Consider the following 20,072-nt stretch of genomic DNA (forward strand, 5'->3'; position numbering starts at 1 on the left):
ATTTAATCGTACAATAATACTTTCTTCATGTGGAAGAAGAATTGCGAACTGAAAGGCCGATGTATTTTTATGAATATAGAAAAATCACGCTTCATGGTATGACTATTTCTAATAGCGAAAATTCCCCTTGACTACAATTTTATAAAAAATTGTCTCTTATTCTGGCTCCGTCGACACGTTCATTTATTTATGCATCACAGTTCAAATGACAATAAGATTCAGTCACTAAAGAAATCAAAGACAAACTTTATTTTTTTAAAGATATTGACAGCTGAACTGAATTCTGTAATCAAATTTGCTTTTTTTTTTTAGTTGCACTTCACGTGAAAGAAGCGCTCGAGATTTTGTTTCATAAAAGCTCACTGAAACTATGTCAGAAATGGAAGTGCAATTTGTATGTTAATCATACTGACCATCCTGATTAAGAAATTTTTTTTCTTACGCGACGTCCATTATTATAAACAAAAAAAAAAAAAAAAAACAAATCAACGTTTCGGTTATTCTTGAACAAATTTCAGTGAACTCTTCTTGTAATGAATCACAAATCGAACAACATCCCTGACGTGCTTAAAAGCTTATTTTTGTTATTTCCAATTCTCTCGAACACTAGTCAACGTTAGAAGAACAGCAAAAATAAGTTTCTGATGCTGGAAATATGCTCAAGGGTGTCGTTTGGCCAAAAGTCGATAAACTTTATTCATTTCACTACGAGATGGTTGTACATTGAGTATCCGTTTGACAAATCATTATATAACGCTCATAAAAATTTCGGTAGAGCATCTCAAATAGAATATATCATTGTTAGTCAAATACGAGCTCTTTGGAGGTGCCTATTTTGTTTTTCTCCATTTTCCATAGATAAAAAGTAAAACCTTCTGAATATTTTTTCCTCGCATACGGCTTGACTTACAAACTATCTAGATACAGATTGCTGCAGGAAGTTTCACGCTCTATAAAAAAATACTTACACCAACCGATTAGGAGATATACAAAATGACTCAATGTGTATAGGCGAATATATCTCAATCGATTATGGTTGGTAAAATTCTGTCAGTACTTTTTTACAGTACGTAAAATTTCCTGTAACAATCTGTACTTAGATAGTTTATAAGTCAAGCGTTTACGAGGTAAAAGAAATTCTAAAATTTTGCAATTTTTGTTTACATGTTATTTAAATGGAAAACGGAGCAAATGAAATAAGCACTTATAAATATCAATATTAAAAGCTCATATTTGGCCGACAATGAAGTATTCTATTTGAAATAATCTACCATAAATATCGATGCGCGTTTGAAGAATATTTTTTTTTTTTTTGGTTTTTGGTTTGAACACCCTGATCTACACGCATAGGAATCACGGCTTCCGTGAACTTACAATTGATGAACAAAAAAAAAAAAAATGGAAAATTCAAAATTACGAACCAGACTGACGAGAAAGCAGCGCCAGCAGAGGCCAGAAAGCGTGGAGCCAAAGGTGTGGAACGGCCTTCATCCTGCAGCGACTTCCGGTATTCCTTCCCGACTAACCGGACTTCCTTTCACCTGCAGCACTCGAGGGCAAAAGCTCTGGCACCCACATCACTGTCACTAGGTATCACTGTCACAATTACTGCTTCCCGACAGCAGCAGCGGCAGCAGTTGCAGCTTGCGGTTAAACCGGACGAAGCTTTTCTTCGATTTGAAACTGCGCTCCGACCAGGCGCGAAGGATGCATTTGATCGAGGCTGATCAGTCACAGTCACAGTCACTGATGTCGTTCACAATCCTGTGTCACTTTTCCACACCGGAACTTATCACACCTTTAACCAGAAACGGGAAGAGTTTCAACGCTCGGTTTTCTCGCATTTAACGGCGCACTTCACAGGGTGATCCGATCCGCGATTAACAGAGATGCGATAATCACCGGGCATTTTTTCACTCGTATCACTGATATCTGCATCACTGTTGCCTCGTCCGTTCGTTCGATATGCGATTCTGGAACAGAAGGGTGAAACAGTTTGCTTAGATTCTCGATGCCAATTAAATTCGAGAGGATCTATTTCACGGTCAACATTTCCCTCCGGGTGAATTTTCCCAACCCCCGTGAATAATAATGAAGGGTGAAATTGAACTTGAATTCATATATTTGAACGGGTGAATTATTCATCAGGTTCTCCTTTCGGCACTGGGATGAACATTTTTCATCCACGTATGTAATCGATTCAATCAACGGGTTCAACGTAAGCCTTGAAATTTAATGTTTCATCCCTTTAGGAGAACGCGGGGCGTCAAATTCATGCCGTTAGGTAAAAACTTTATCAGCACATTTCAAGGGCCTCTCTCGCTCTTGGCGATATTTCAATATTTGATCTGGGACATTCGACGTGCGCGACTGTCGATGAAAAGCTCATCGGGAATAAAATACTCTTGTTTCTTGCCGCGCGTCGTCCCGAAATTTATTTCGGTTAAGCAATTCCCCGAACTTCGAGCTTCTCGAGCATTTTGACGATACATCGAAGTTCAAGGCACACACATGCTCGCTAGTAAATCTTTAATCACCCCGTGGCGTTGGCAAATAGATTCAGAAGTGTGTTATACAAGCGCGATGGCGAATGAATTGATGAATAATTTAGCCCTTAACTAGATCGATCAAAAACCTAGTACGATTTGCACGCAGGGTATAACCGCCATCAACAGACTTCCCGTCGATAGTTATCGAGAAATTTCGTCATCCAAATAACGATCAAGATTCCTCGGCCGCGAATTCGGTGAAATAACCTATTAATACGTAAGTCCGAGATCGATACGGAGAAAATTTAAAGCTCTGGTAATTTTCCACATTTTCAAGAGTAATGAAACGCGTCGTTGAATTGACTTGAGCTAAAAGGAAGCAGGAAAAAAAATAAAATAAAATAAAATAAAAACGAGGTTGTTGCCTAATTACCGAGCCCCATTTTCCCGTAATGAATTATATTTACATAATCGACGCGGCTGCCACGCCAGCAGATTTTCGATTATCATGTTTCCAGGGAAACTCGAGCCGCGATGAGCTTACGCAAGTGAAATTTTTCAAATTGGTAAGACAATGGTTACGGCGGATATTGGTCGAGGTTGTTTACATCCGGCTCAGTATGGATCACCCGATAATTTCCCGGCGGCCCATTGTGCCCACCTTCATCATCCCCTAGAATCCCGTAGCCGAGTTTCTGCTAATGACTGCTAATTATCCGAGGGTGTAACAAGACGTGAAAAAATACTGTCAGCGGGAGGACTTTGTTTTCAAAATCTTGTCGCGACGTTTATCCGATTCTTTTTTCTCACGCTTTAATGCATCATCGGGGCTTGATACACACTTGGAAATTATTGAAAAGAAATGGGAAAGACAATAAGATTACGAAAGAAGTCTTTCGCCAGCGTGTGGTGTAAAAATTTCATCCAACCCAACGGTGTCAATTGGTTTCCAACAAGAAACGTATCCGAAGTGTAGTTCACAGATTTTCTTTACTCAGTGACATTTTACGTAACATCAAATACCAGTAAACATATACGTGTGTTTCCACTTAATTTGGCTCGTTTCAGAGACAGAAACCACCCTGAAAGTTTACCACGTAAAATATGAGGAAAACAACCCGAAACACTGTGATAATTACCGTGTGTTGAGAGTGAATAATGTTCGATTAGATTTATCAAAAAGTTTTACTTCGTTGTAGAAAAATATTTGAAAACCGAGTAAACTTTGGGGATTTTAAGTGCTAAAAAATGAATAAAATCGGTGAGGTACACTTCGGGTTCTTTCCTTACAATTAGTGGTAAGCGAATTCTCGATTCCACGTCGATTAAAACTCATACCCGAACTTCAAATAGACCCAGAATACTCCGGAGGGTGAAGTCGTAAGTACACTGAGATAAAAAATTCGGTCAATTAACTAAATGTGCGGTCACGGTCGGCGGAATGAATATTTATTTGTCTCGACTCAAGATCCGTTGATCTAGCAAAACGTTTACTTGAACTATTTGAATGAACTGAAATTTTTGTCAGGTACCGACAAATCTCGAAGCGCCACAAATAAATATTCATTTCGCCGTCCGTGATCGTACATTTGGATGATTCAACTTCAGACTTCTTTCTCTCACAATCAGTTTGGCAGGCGCGCTTTTGCGAATCGTCGTTTCGTCGTTTGATATACATCGAACCTTCTTGCACACATACCAAAGCATTCTTACGAACATCAAACGGCAATCGTATCCACAATTGAAAAACCACACAGAAGAATGAAAAAAATAGATACAACACGGTCACACGGTGTGGTTGTCGAATATTCACGTCGAGCTGTTACCCCGCGATACTCGAACGATGCAGCGAAAGCTCCTCGGTGGCTTTGACGCTTCGTTGTTAAACTCATCGGGGATGAAATTTGGCGCCCCGCGATCCTCGCGAATTAATCGACGCGTCCCGTTCGGGGGAGAGACACGAGACGACGATATCGCGTGGCGGTTTCTCCGCAACTGAGGGTTTCTGCTCGGTGTTCCTCGTTTGGTTCGAAAATCTACCGCCAGAGCGCCCTCGGATCGGCTTCATCGTCGTTCCACCTCCACCCCCCGTGTGACTCGAACGACAAGCCCTTAACGAATCGGGGGGAAAAACAACCCATCTTCATCCCCGATGCGCCCGGCGTATCGGGACACACTTTTCAAACCGACCTGAACTGCGAGACCGGCGGCTGACCGCGCGCCGACTTTTACTACTAGCCGCGTTTTGGCCGTTATGCGCGATGCGAGATGATGATTGAATTTTATTGGTTATAGGCACGCTTCGGTTTGGCTTTAGTGACAACTTTTTGGAAACTGCTTGTACGGGGGAATTCCATTCCAACACAACCAACGCCTGATTCTCGCAATTTTTGATTTTCTTCAAGATTGTTTCAGCAACTGTCCCGACTCTGAAACAGTACCATGAATATTTTCAGATTTTTTCGATCAACTGGGCAATATTTATAAATACTAAGAGCGATAAGATTGAAAAGGACCTTCTTCAAAATTCTCAAAAACTGTATTTCCTTTTCCAAACATTCCAAGACCGGGCTCATGATGGATCGATTTATAAAAATTTTTTTTTAGCACATGTAATCTTTTCGATCGACTGAAACAACGTTTGGACGGTTTGAAAATTTTCAAAAAATTCTCAAAACTTCTGGCTGTCACTTAAAAAATTTCTAGACCGGTTTCATTGTGTTGTTGATACAAAAAAAAGTCGAATGTGCCATAAAAAAAAAACAAAAAAAAATAGATGTAAGTCACTCCATTTACGAACCGGTCTAAAAATATTTCAAGTGAGAAATAGAAGTTTCAGGATTTTTATGGGAATTTTTCAGGCCGATCAAACAGTATTTTAGCTGACTAAAAAAATTGAAAGTGCTACATGTTTCGGCAAGGTATCGAATAGTTAAGTGTGTGTCTCGCGACACTCAAAATCGTCCGCGCACATGTACGCACACTCGCGTGCAATGTTTACTTGCCGTCTCTGCGTCAAATCTCGCCGCTTGCCCGTGTCGCGACGCAAAACCCATCAGCTGTATCTCATGTATTGTCTACTATCTCGAAATCATGTATGTGTATAATCTATGTGTTCTCTCGCTCTGTAAAATCATCACTCTCTGTAACGTTCTCTTGCGATACGGTTTGTATCGCCTCATCGAAACCAATGAAAATCTCAATTATCGGTATTCACTATCTCTCTCCATCTCAACATCACTTTCGTTTCATTCACACTCGTTCTCATCACTAATTCGCGGATCCCACGTCGATGATCCATATCTTTTTGCCGTCTTTCTAAACACTACATAAAATCGAAAAAATTGACCCATCATGGGCACGGTCTCGAAATGTTTGGAGTAAAAAATACACTTTTTGAGAACTTTTTGAGAATACTAAAAAGGTCTTTTTCAAAATTAATTGGAATATTATTGAATAATTGAGCAGTTGAATAAAAAATCTGAAAAAATTCAGGGCACTGCTTCAGAGTTAGGACAATTACAGAAAATTTTATTAAACAAAATCAGAAATGTTGACGGTCGGACGTTGGTCTGGGTATCACGGAATTGCCCATTAGTATCATATTTCACTAGCTACAGTCACGCTTGACGCAAAAAAATAATTCTTTTCTTTTGTAAACAAATTTTTGCGATGAATCAAAATTTTGTTAATTTTTCAAAATTATTTCGTATAATTTTGTTTTATGTAATGTCACTTCTTTGGTACTATTGTAGGAATTATTGATTGCACGAAGTCAATAAATTTCAACTTATTTCAATCTGATGAAATTATGGAAAACTTCATTGCAACTGATGACAGTAATTTTTTTTGGTCAAATAACGTATATTATAGTCAAAGTGAACCAAATTATTTCATATAATGGAACAGTATTATTGTTTAGGAACGGTTTGAGGTATATTTTTATTACGATTATAATTTCTGAATAGTTTAAAATCTTACGGCACGAATTTCGTGCTACTTATCGGAATTTAGACTTTTTCAACCAGTCAAATTGCCACCTTTTTCAAACTCATGTAAGTTACATCGTCGTTACGATATTTTATCGTGACTTGAATTCAACTTTTCAATGCTAATAATTGAACTGACGACTTCTTTCTACTTGGTTGGCATGATTCAGAAGTCTTTTCTTTCATTTTACAAAATTTTGCTACTCTATTATCTAGTGGCGGCGAAAGCTTTTTAAATTTTGCACTATAGGTAATCGTCAAAAATCATTTCCCAATTTAGAAAAAACTACATCACATTCGCTCTATACATCTCAAAGTAGAATCATTTCAAAACATGTCAAAGAAAGAAAAAAAGCCTCCGAAACAGGCTCTTCAAATTCTAAGTCTCGCTATTCACGTAACCGGTTTTAAAATTCTCCGGCTAACGTCAATGACTCGCACGTCTTATTTTTCAATTCCGATGATTCAATGAGATAGGAAAAAAAAAAAAAAAAACATTCGCCGCACTTGTCGAATTTGCCAAATGAGCAGAACTCGATAAATTCAGACACAAAAAAAAAAAAAAAAAAAAAGCTCAATACTACTCGCAAGATCCAAAAGTTTAACTCTTGAATTTCGATCCCGCGTATTTCAGCTGACACAAAGTTGACATGCCGATTGTCGATCGTCGATAAATCAAGACGCACCGCCGTCCTGCATGATTTACCCGGTGTCTGTTAGTACCTGGCTAGACGATTATATTGGCAGCTGTTGGCTCGTGGGGGCGATAATTAATTGGATGACGTGACGAATTGATGAGGAATGTGCTTCGGGGACGGGACGATCAGGGCAAGTTCGTGCGGATGTAACCGGCGTCACGGCTTAGCCAAGCTTTTAACAAACCCCCAAACACACACCGAGAACGATGTACAATTACGGTATACCGACTTCCCTAACGAATGTTTTCTTGTCACGAACTCGGGGGGAGGGGGAGGAAGACTGGCCGACGTTATCTTCTTCTCTGCATTGCCAGACAGACGATCCGAACCACCCGGCCTATACGGGACGTGAAAGAAGGGCTCGAAGCCCGGCTGATTCCTACCGAATTACGCCCGTTAATTTTACCCAACCTCATTCCTATCGGCCAAAGCAACGCGCCGAAATCAGCTCCTATTTTTCAGAGATTACCTCCCTCTCTCTCTCTCTTTCTCTCTCTCTTTTGCTTCATTCGTACACGCATTCTGTAGTATTCACGCAAGAATGTAGATATGTATATGTCGGAGAGAATTGGGAATGATTTATGGGAACATGGTATCGGGCATGTAGGGGTGTGTACGGCAATTTATCCGATTCAAATTATATATAAAAAAAAATAAAAATTATATATATAACAAACAAGATTTAAATTCTCCTTCCCTCGATGGGTGTGGTTTTCCCATCGAGCTTAAAGTTTGCGATGAAAAATCCTGTGATTTTTCTTTTTCAATATCGAAAAAGAAAAAGTTGACCACAATTCATGCTCTGTGATTTTTTTTTTTTTCACAAATGTACGAAAATAAAACCACACGTCGAGTGAGCTCGAGTAGCGTGACAAACGTTGGCGACGATTCGAACAGCTTTTTAATTCCTCATCAGTCGTCCGTCCGAAGGGTAGCTGTATAATTTAGAATCCCTTTGGACACAATATGTTTTCGAAAGTCACGAGGGTCATAAGCACTCAAGGTCCGCACAAATTCTACGCTCTAACGAGTTCCTATCAGGGTTGCGTGAATGGAACAACTGTTTTCAGCTTTGAGATATCGGCTGTGATTAAAATAATAAACAGAAACTCTAGCTGCGTCAAAATCCATCGTCTGATTACCTTTCCTTCGCCCGATGTAACGATCGAACAAATTATAATTCTTTATTGCGACACACATTGTGCTGTGCTGTAATAATTCACTTTATATATCGAATTACTTCGAGCCCTGAATTACATCATTAGCTTTTTATCAGATTTCCAAAATCAACCGCTGCCCTTGACCCTGCATTTATTTCCTATTTCGTAACTAGACTCAACCGAGATTAAGACTGAAAGATGATCTATGTAGGCTTTTGAAGGCGAACGTTGAGAGTCGATTGATTTTTTGAGAATGAAGAAGAGAGAAATTTTTAATTCCGGTTACCGCTCAGTACTTAACTGTTTTCATTTTTTACCATAATCGATAAATACAGTTCTAGGTAGGAAATGAAAATTAGTTTTCTAGTTGTTACCGTAAAGTCTAGTATCCGTTACTATTCTTTCTCATTACGATCACCGTTACTATATTTTCTTGTAACTGTTGCGGAAATTTATTGCTTGTGCAAGAATAAATTGACGTTAAAGCCTTGTTTAACTGAAAAAGTAGAGTAAACCGAACAAACTGATTTTGCGTTGCGATTACCAAAAAAGGATCGACGATAGCGCAAAATGGTTACGCGTACCTTGTTTTTCGCAATTCCAAAAATATTGAAACAGTTTTTTTCAACGATACCTGTTTCACTGAATTTTTCTAGTTACTATGACAAATGAAATTTTTCTCAGTGTAGTCAAAGTATGGTTTCTTGTGCTTCGTTGAATCATCAATATCGAAGACCAATTGGTTTATTTATACACATAAAAGTCAAGATTGACAGTTTACTACGAATAGAATAATTTCTTTTTCAATTGATTTCGTAAATAATTCTTTTCATACAGTATTCTAAAACCACCATTTCGAAAAATGAAAGTATCGGTGGATCCGAAATAATTCCAGCAATAATCCAAACGACGCAAGTGGAAATAAAGTATTCTACGTAAGATATGAAAATCGTTCTCGGTGGATGAAATTTAAATTAGGGCAATTGAAAAACACGTCTAATAACCCATCAACGGAATGTAAGCGCGCGTCGAGGAAAACGGTTCGAACCTGAAAGCTTTACATATTATAAGCGCGTCTTAAGTTAACGCTCACAATTAAGGTAACTGCGTCCAATAACCCCGGTGTTACCGTACATTTCGACGCGATATTAGACCGAAGATTAGTCAAATTGCCCGAACCATCTGACCCAGTTACATCCCCATTGACCGAGGCGCCGCCTGCGCGGTTCTACTCGAGTGACTCGAAGCCCCCGGGGGGCATCGAATAAAACTAATAAGGGGGAACTCAGCTTCCGACTTGGAGTGCTTGCACACACGCGTGTCACTCGCCCCGAGCATACGTCGAGCTCGTCCCCCTTTCGGCCTCGATAAATAATTTTATGTCGCCGCAAGCATATTTCCCGATACGCGGTTGCGACCAAGCAGTTGAATTCATGGAAGAAAAGTGCCGTCTGACGGGAATTTTAACGGTATGTTACGGGCCTGTATGTGATATGAAAATCCCACGGTTTGTAGGCCTGGGCCCGGGTCGAAGTTCCGATTTTTAAACGTTCCGAAAGCGTCTAATTCCGTATCGTTTGGTGGGGAAATTTGAAGTGAAGAAATCAAAATTTTACGAAATAGCAAAGTTTCAAATGGTCGCAAATCCGATTTATCAAAGTTCCGAAATGCAAGATTTCGAAGAATAAAGTTTCGATGGAGCGGGATTCCGAAAATTGAAACATACTCACACAGCGCAGTTTTTTCAACGAGTGGATGTAAAAAATCGGAAAAATTCACACAACTGATAATCTTTGATCGTTCAGAATTTCGATGCATCAGATTTTTAAATCTTCTCATTTTTGCACTTTTGGAATTTTGAGAGTCGGGTTTCGGGTCATTGGAAACTTTCATGTCTCGTCAAAGTTTGATTTCTTTACTTCAAGTTTCGCTGGCAAAAAATTCGGAATTTGGCGCTTTCGGAACTTTTCAAATTCGGAATTTCAACCCAACCCTGTAGACCTTACCGTAAGCTAACAAAAAACAGTTTGATCAACTTCATTCTCGTTTTTGACATTGACATTTTCGGTTTGACTTCGAAATTTTAACAATCATGTCTGTCGGCGTTTGGATTTTCATTTGACGAAATTCATGTTTGGGTATATCCTAGAGAACTACTATAAAAACATGTTTTTTTACGTTTCGAGATCAGAAGAACTAAAAAATGAATCGTTCTCACTTGATCGTGTGCCAAAGTAAGCATTTTCGAGAAAATCCCGATAGTTTTGGACTGGATTGAAAATTAGATCGTAATTAACGATGAATCGGTACAACTGTTCCAGGTATCTTCTATGTTCTTAGAATATTTGTACCACTTACATATTGCCGGAGTGAAAATAGACTGAAGCTACGAAGGTGGAAATATCAAAATAATATTATTATTAATTGGCAGTTTATGGGAATCTTAAAAAAGGATTTCATATTCCGGCAGATGAGATTTTCTCTCACACAATCCAAATAATCGTAAGAGACACGTGTGATTAAATTTTTTCCGATCACGGGAAGTGCTGAAAATTTGAAGACGAAGGTTCAATTGGAAAACGCTATGAAATTTGTGACTTTAAAGATATTTCAAGATATCTTTAATGACGGGTGGTCAAAAATACGCCATTTAACTTCGGGCCGCCGTAATAAAGAAGGCGATATCGACAGTAGTCCGGAAGTAACCCGAAAGGGGAGAAGACTCGGGGTTGGTATTGAAGTTTAAACTTTCACAGACGAATTAACAAAGTTTTGACACTCGCGCCGGACGAGGATAATAACTTGTTCATCCGCAGATGTTTGAACAGATTTGAGGAGGCGGGTTACGGGATGACTGCATTAGAAATTGCGGTTTGGGATCCGGGATTTAACAGCGCGGGTTTCCGCGGAGAAAGCGCCGTAGCATTGGACGATAAATAAAAAGTGACAAGGAAAAAGTGAAACTGAAAAACGTAATAATATAAAAGAAAAATAAACAAGGAGGACACGAAGAAGAAAAAATTGTAAACAAAGTTTCGACAATTCTGGTATATGGTGTATAACTTTATCGCTCTCTTGTTGGTAATCGCTGGATAGAACGAGGCTTATTACAGCTTACAAGTCCGGCTTGAACTCCGCGTAAACTTTCCACCCTCACCGCCACGTTTATGCCCTCCGGCTTTTTTCCCCACGTGCAGAGGTAAGCGTGTGTTATACTTTGCCCCCCTTGGCTTGGGGGAAAAAAAAACTCAAATAAAACTAAATAAGAGCAATGAAAAAAAGGGAAAGGAATTTACGGGCGAACCTCGAAAGTGCAAGCCGAAACCGAAGTTATCACCTCTACGCGTGAATAAATTCTTATCTCTTCGATGCATTCATACATACTGAGAGTTCTTCTTGAAAGGACTTGCTCGACAATTGCAACTCGTCTAGTTTACAGGCGTGGCTAAGTTTGAAAAGATTTTGCTCACACGGTAGGGGTTGATTACCAGGGTGTCCCATACTTGGGGCTTTGAAAAATTTTTTCAAGCATACCCCCCAAATCAATTTCAAACAATTCAACAACAATTGCCTAATTTTTTCAGATTTTTATCTCAACTCTAAGCCTCACCGACAACAGGGTAGATTTTTCAGTTTAAAATATACGCTTATTGGACACGTTCGCAGTACTTATTTTATTATAAAAGTGACGATGTTCAAAAAAATCTGTAACTGCGAGGATTTTGTAGTCATCAGTGCTGAAATCTGAGAAGAATGTCACATAGTCACGCCATGCAATTGCGACGAATTGCACACCCTAGAAATCCAACTTTTTTGCATTTAGAGGAAGCACAAATTCGTCGAGATTGCTCACTATGCGAGTAAAATTTTGACAAAGTTGGCTAAGCTTATAAACTATACAAGTTGGAATTGTCAAGTGATTACTTTCAAGAAGAACTCTCGGCGTGTACAAGGAGTAAACATGATCGCTGGGGAAATGTGTATAATCAATGTGAAATATCTCGCTACCAGCGAGTGGATTTGACTCGATGAATATAAAAGATGCGATGTGACGTGAGGCGAAACGTCTCGTATTATAAAAAATAAAGTCGTCGAGGTTATACACCATAATTTGTCACAAGCTGTCAAGTGATACTTTTATCTTCAGCTTACTGAGTAATGATTGGAATTCAAGCTGAAATTTCCATCTCAGAGTGAAAATTTTCCAAAAGTTACTTTTTAGATATTTAGCTGGCGAGTATTTATCGAACGGAGACTTACGGAGCGGGTATTTATCGAGCTGAGACTTATGGAACGGGTACTTAACGAGCGGGCACTTACGGAGCGGGTATTTATAGAGCGGGCACTTATCCAATGACTGGTTTGCTTTTTTTTTTTGTTTCTATATCCGTTGACTCATATTTCGTTGGTTATAAACGGGATTTAATTGCTTAATTGCTTTCGTGCTTCTGCAGAAACTGAGAAGACGAAGAAGAAGAAGAAGAAGAAGAAGAAAAATAGCTGTATAAACGGGGACGAATATGAGTAAAATTTTAAACCAGCGGAAATTTATCGCAGCACGGTGTGAAGTGCAAGTTGGCGCAAGAAACGAAGACAAATGCAAGAAAGACAGAAGGCGGAGGGACTGGAAAGCGTTATGAAGAGGAAACACGATAGCTGGTAGACATCTCTGCGCGGCTCTTAGAGCCGGAGGCGAGAAGCTCCTTCCTTTTCACATCTTCTTATTATATGTATTATGTACAATACTCGAGTATCAAATTTCCTGCTTCCACCGCTTTTGGCGAGGGGAGTAAAAAATTTATGAGTGCTTTTCGAAATTGCGATACCGCAGTTGGGGTACCTTAACTGCGACCTGCGACAAACCAATCGGCTGTCTCGAAGCTCTGAAGCCTGCGAAAAAATTGAGTTGATGTGTCATTTTTCGGTTTGGCGAGAAGAGAGAAAGACAAGCTGTCACACCAATTTTGTGAGGAATCGGTAATCCGCCAATTAAATGTCAAAGCAGAAAAATTGTCACTCTGAAGATCTATTCGCGAGTCTGCAAGCTTTCCTATCACCAACTTAATAGCTGGTTACAAATTTTTTTCATCTATCATTCGTTCATTCGATAAGTCAATGAATAGTGAAAAAGATGAATTTAATGAATTTAATGAATTGAAATTTGTATGCTGTGAAGAAATAAATATTTGAACCTCTCTGTGTATCCAAAGTTAAAATTTTCGGAAGGAAAACAGAATTGTTTCGGTCCTTCATGAAAAATTATCCCAAACAGTTAGAATTGAAGGAGAAAACGACGTTAATCGTCTTCCCACTCGTTAACTTAACGTCGATGTAAAAAATATTCATACATTCATCTTTTAATGTATTCATTAATTTTTGACAGCAGTTATCGCCCGTCGAATCTTGATAAAAATCGAAACTCGCAAACTGTTTATTAATAAAAAAAAAAAAAAGAAACAACACAAGCAATTCTCGTTTTCTGATGTGTTTTTAACAACGAAGGACGGACTCCCAAGTGGCTCGTATATAACGCCCCGACTTGACTTACCCATCTAAGTGGGTCACGCGGGGAAGTGAATTTTTTTTCTATTTCTCATTCCTTCGTCAAATTAAGGTTGTGGACATTACTTCAAGTGCCTTAAATTGCTTCGACGAGTGAATTTTTAATTCATAGTACAGCTTTACGTGGATTTGATTCTCCGAAGATAATCGATGAATTTTATTGGGTGTATTTGCTGGCCTGCTCCACGTACCTTACATCACAGTGCTTGCTCTAAACCCGCTCTTCGGCATTGTTGAACAACGACTAACATCACTCATACAGGAAAAAACAACGTAATGATCGCGGTATTCTTTCCGCAGCTGAGATACGACGTAAATTTTAACTTCGCGAATTTCTCGTACCCCTGCAGTGAAGCTGATTCTTTGGATATTTCAAGTGACGTCGTAATCGTCTCTGGGAATCATAATAATTCACACCCAAGAAACGTCTATAGGACCAGACAGGCAGCCGAGCGTGCTTCTGTGCGCGTCTGGCGGATGTAGCCGCCCACGCAGTTATACAAGAGGTAACAAAAAAGTTTATACTGCACTGAGATCTACTGCGTCTCTGTGGAACAACAGCGATACGAGGATACGAAAAAAGCTTCCATCGAAAGCGGAGATAATAAGAAACGTCCGCGTGACCTCTCAAAAACTTACGCCTCGGTTACTGCAGATATTTCCTCATTTCCAAACTCGGGATATTATCCGCCGGAAATTGTTTGTTAGCGTTTTTTTTTTTTTTTTTTCTTTGTCAAACGTCATTACTTTCAAAAAACTTTCGTCCCTTCCTAACTTCATTTTCAATCCTCAAAGTGCTCGTTCTTTATCGCGGTAACAAATTTACCGAACAAATTTTCAGAAAAGATTCGTTGGCCAATGAATTTTCCACCAAGAGAAGGTTTACCGTTTCATGTAAAAAAAAAAAAAAAAAAAAAAAATGAAAAGTAAAAAAGACGAACAACCTCGTAACGATTCACATAGTTTAAATACAACTGTTTTTCATACTTTTCACGAGTAGTTTTTACTGTCACCAACACATGTGTACATCCTTTTAGGACCAATCGCTCTGCACTTCACAGCGTTCAATTCTCGTGGTCCGAGACCGAAAAATACTGTAAACCATCATTTCTTCTTTTCCATAATAAATGCCAAACGTTGAAGCGTTTAGAGGGAAGAGAATTCCGAATCAAATCATCCCGGATGTTCGCCATTTTGATCCAACGGTACGCTTGTCAGGGCGCGTTGTCTCCGCTTCGTAGAGCCTCCACGAATATTTGGGGAAATTGGTCGAGACGGAACACCGGGATTACGCCATCCTAGCCGGCTAATCCAGTTGCACTCGCCATTGCACAGCCGTTTAGCCCCTGGACGGCACATCGCGACTAATTAACACCTAGCACCGGATCCCCGATTCAATTGAACCGATGTTCTCTGATCAGAATGGACTCACTGGATCCCAACAAAAGACGACAATGTCTCTGTTTTTCGGTGTTTGTTTTCGATTAGACTCAGTAATCAAATCCAAGACTTTCATGGCGTTGCAAAATTTGATCGATTCGTGTTTTTTTCCAAAAAGTATGTTCACCATCCGACTCGTATTCTTTCCTCTCATGCTGGGCTCGCATCAGCGACTCGATCGCTCGTTGATGGATAGAGCTTTCCGATCTAAGCCGCATCTCGATCAGGGAAGAATTGGGGCGTCATCGATTGAAACTTTACGGAACAGGTACGTTGATCGTTGAAAAATCCTCGGTTCGTATGTAGCCGCTAATCCTTGCCAAGAAAGCGCTCGTTAGCGAGCGCACGAAGAGGAAGACCGTTGATTGCATCGCTAGGTAGTTTTGGCGGTGTGTGTGCGCGGCTCCGAGGACCTCTAAAGAAATAATAGCTCGTAAAGGAGGACCGCAGCGAGTCGGTTCCAAGGATCCGAGGATCCGAGACTCGGCTGAAGCCCCGAGGGGTAAAGGAACGAGAGAATCGCTGTGAGAATTAGCAAGGAGCCAACTCGGTCCTACGGTAATTGGGAGCTTTCTTATCAGTAGTTAACCGCACAAAGATGAAGAAAGCACAGAGTTTATCCCGGATTGCATCCTGCACACCCTCCGAGCCGCAAAGCTCGCCTCGTTCAGCTCGAGTACCCCTGTATTACGGCTCGTAGCTTGCATATCTGCTCCAATTTTCTCCCAGTTAGGTATTGGCCGATGTAGTTACCGCCTAAGCTTTCTCAAAGTTCGACGCTCGTATTTCCTGCACCTCTAAAACTCCAAGTATACTCGCTTTTTCCAAAACACAGTCTCGTTGCATATATTCAAATGAGTGAATTTATTTGCGTTTCGATCAATAACGAATTGGGTTCAAATGTGAGGCAGGTACACAGGAATGTAATAAATTTCATAATTGTAAATTCAATGCAATGGTTGTTTGGTTTGATTTTTCTTCCTTGAATTACTTGTACGTAGGAATATTATTATTCTTTCACAGTATAAGGTGTGTCGAGGGTTTGGATAAAATTATTTTACAAGAGATACGATGCATGGAAGAAACATAAACGCGCCATTTCAGCGGAGAATATGTATTACGTACTTGAGAAAGTCTGCCAAGTCGGTGAGGTCAGATTTTAGTTTCCTGTTTATCTAAACTCGATGTAAAGTAAAACCTGGAAGAATGTCACGAGTATTTTCCCACAAATCTTCTGTTACATCTTTCATACGTTTGCGGACGTGTCGTGAAATAGTGAAACGGGTTGAACACACCGAGAGAAATTTATAATTGTAATCGCTATGCAGTCCTCAACCAGTTTAATTTTTTACCGTAACCGAAAAACATAATTCAAGGCTAAAAAGTGAGAATGAATTTTGCTGCTTTTACCTAAAAATTCGAATATCTATATTATTATACCTTTTAGTTCAGGCAATCTGTTCGATATTTTTCTGTAACTGTTCCTATAATTTGATGTTGGAGTAGAATAAATTGATGTTAACGTCTTATTTGATTGAAAAAAAAAATGTAACGACATCGGAATAACAATATTCCAAAAATTCAGTATATACAACTATAATTACACTAAACAAAGTAGCGATATTTTCTAGCAATACTAATAAGATTCAAACTACCATTGTAACGATGCCCATTTTATTATAATTTTTCAGTAGATACACTAGATAAAACAAATGAAAATTTTCTCAGTGCTGTAAACTCGATCTGGATAAGTCCCTGCCATCGGGTGATGGGTGTGGAGAGTTCTCGGAAACCGTGAAGTTACGGAGAGTCCACCGTATTCGGTGTAAGCTGGAGCGTACGACACGGATTCTCTCCGTTTGGTGTTACAGAGTAAACTTAGTTCCATCGGATTTTTACCCAAGAGGGTATTTGTCTCAAGTAGCCTAATTAGTTTCCCTGGCACTCGTAAAACTCGAATTCACGTCCTCGCGAAACAAATTCCTCGAGCGATGCCTTTTTTTCGGAAGAGAAGCTGCGTCGAAGAGCCGCAGAATGGCCATAATTCATACCTGGTGAGGTCCGTTATCTCGGGTAAATTTTATCTGTCCCTTGTTATACACAAGGTCATCATTTCCGGCGACCGCCAACGATGACGGACTCGCGTTCATCGCGGGTCCGGGAACAAACAAGCCGCGCATTTCGCTGACTTCCGACCTTTAATCGGCGGCCGCTGACGTTTATACGTCGTCAATTTCGGATTTCAGAGCTTGCGGCTTCGTCGGGACACCACGCAATCAATAACGAATCGTATAAAACTGGCGACTTATACTTTTGGGAAAAGATCACTTTCTACCGTCGAGATAAAGTGGGGGAAAAGTGACCCCTCGGGAATCGGAGAGATGGGTATTAAAAGTTAGCCACCGTATCGCTCTTCCATCCCTCGATTCGACCTACCCAGGTAAACCTCGATTCCTGGCCGTCATCGTTACGCCAACTTTTGATGCGACAAATTTACAAAAATTATTTAACATAATAAACCTTTCGCGTGAGTTCTCTCGCGCAATTCTACTCGCACTGAACACACTTCGATTAATACAGAGTGAATTCATAAAAAGTAAACACTCTGTCGTCTGCTAGAGTTTAAAGCACTTGCGCTGTAATCGGACATCGTTTGTTAGTCAGGCTGAACGACCATTAAAAATCTGACAATCGAGCCCAACTGTAAAAATTTTTGAGGTTAGATACATCGCGACGAACGTTCATGATAAAACTTCAAGTTTCTGATCGTTGGTATTCCTGAAAAATACGCAGTGTCGACTGGCTGTTAGAAATTCACTCCGTACAACCTTATGTACTCATAAAATTATTTTGCAAAACTGTTTCTAACAAAGTAAGTTCTGACTGTCCCAATGAAGAGGTTGAATATCGGCCGAAATCGAAAGCTTAGAGATAAATCGAAGGTTAAGACATAGAAAAAAACGTGAACAAAGCCTCCAACAATTTTATTGGGGCCAATGATGGTGAACATGAATGAAACAACATCCGTGGCAATGGTTTCATAACGAAAATCTTTTGATCGTAAGTCTCTTTCTCCAATTGTCGATATCTTACAAGTTTGTGTTATTAGACAGTAGGGTAGTTGTTTCATTCATAATCATCACCATTGACTCAAATGACACCGCTGATTTTCTAAACTGTTTTTATCTTTTCCCCACTTTCGATTCAGAAAGTAGGACCCATTAATCGTTAGGTAGACTTTTCCGTTCCCATATTCTATCGATTCCAAGGATGCAAGAGTAGACGGACGAGTTTCAGGCGTGCATCGTTGGGCACCAAGCAACAAGTGCATCGTCAGTATGTCCAAGAAATCTTCCCCCTTTACTTTCCGTCCTCGTCAGTCTCACGTGGAATTTCTCAGAGAGTATTTCGTTGATGGAAAATATCAAAGTTGGGGTATCGTGCCTTTGAGTTGTTTAACCAACCAGTTCGGGGTGGAGATGATGGAAACTGACGGGGAGAGCAGAAGTTGGTTTCAATGAGCCGAGGGATGTGTATGGTCGAATTACCGAGCGTATTCGGCGAACTGGCTATTTCGCCTGGGGTCCGTTGACGGGTCCACGAAGCGATGGCAAGAAAGCTTTGAATCTCCCCAGAATGACCCTAGAGAGCCTCTTCCCTGAAGGGCACGGCTTCCTTGCGGTCAGCCCCGAGCTAGACGAATAGCAGTCTAACGACACCCAATAACATTCCTCGTTAATCAACTGGCTACTGCTATTTTAACTGCTGGTCAATATAATGTGCACGATCCTGTTTCCCATCAACTCTAAATTGTTGGGACTGTACCGCAGACCCGTTAACCCTTAACGTTTGAAATACTCTACTATCTTATTCTTCGGCCCAGCTTCTAATTCCAAGGTCTAACTTCAGAAACAAGAATACTTTTCTGGAGTAATTGTTTCCATGTGCCTCAAGTTTCGATCGATAAAGTTTGGTCGAAAAGAGTCATCGTGATAAATCGTTAGACCTATTTACCGTTTTATTCACTCGTCAGCAATTTGTCATCAAATTTCAGTTGCCGGTAGCAGCTTGAGTTTTCAATCAAAATTCACCGCTCCGCAATTCAACTAATTTTATACTCCTCACGACTATGAGTATGTCTTTTCAATGATACGGTAACATTTCAAGCATTGGTGATCGGTATTCCGGTCAAACACTCAGGTGCTTGATATTTAGAGACTTTTTCAAATGTTCAAGTCTTTCAAAGTGGTTCTGAACAATCATATTATACCGAAGCTGCTTTACAATGTCCAAAAGTAAATATACGGTACTAAACAGTTCAGCTCGTGACAGAATAATATTTTCAACCGATTATAAGTAACATTCTCCGCTTCTGTACTTTTAATTCATGCTGATAGATAACTTGGTTCGTAATGCAATTCAACTTGAGATTCTCCTGAAAATGTGTTAATTACACTATTCAGGTATCCTTTCGGCAATAATGTGAAAAGGCTTTTTAGTATCTTCCGTACTGCGTTAATGATCAATACCTGAGATTCTGTAGTGAGATTTTGGTATATCCAACTTAGCGTTTTCAAAGGAAGCAACTATGGAACTAAAAACCATAATTTTCCGAAGATATCCAGCCTTACCATCTGCCGATACATACATCGTTCAGACGAACGAATCCCATTTGTAAATGAAAGTCAATCGTTCTTCATCCCCATCGCATAACAAGATCTACATTTCTCTATA

At 39.8% G+C, this 20,072-nt stretch overlaps 1 protein-coding gene across 7 annotated transcripts in view; it reads right to left on the reverse strand.

The window, feature by feature from the left end:
* The window catches only part of LOC107223203 (limbic system-associated membrane protein), a 216,212-nt gene that overhangs the window by 97,313 nt on the left and 98,827 nt on the right, over positions 1 to 20,072 (reverse strand). For 2 of the 7 annotated variants that reach the window (XM_046734356.1, XM_046734364.1), the window contains exons 1-2: positions 4,189 to 4,466; positions 1,422 to 1,973 (exon numbers count right to left, since the gene is read on the reverse strand). In XM_046734356.1, coding sequence (XP_046590312.1) covers positions 1,422 to 1,491 — 70 coding nt within the window. In that variant the 5' untranslated portion in view covers positions 1,492 to 1,973; positions 4,189 to 4,466. Of the gene's footprint in view, positions 1 to 1,421; positions 1,974 to 4,076; positions 4,467 to 20,072 lie in introns of those variants that run through there. The other 5 variants (XM_046734361.1, XM_046734360.1, XM_046734359.1 and 2 more) reach the window with 5 other exon arrangements.

This window comes from Neodiprion lecontei, chromosome 3 (genome assembly GCF_021901455.1).
Source record: "Neodiprion lecontei isolate iyNeoLeco1 chromosome 3, iyNeoLeco1.1, whole genome shotgun sequence".
Classification (NCBI taxonomy): domain Eukaryota; kingdom Metazoa; phylum Arthropoda; class Insecta; order Hymenoptera; family Diprionidae; genus Neodiprion; species Neodiprion lecontei.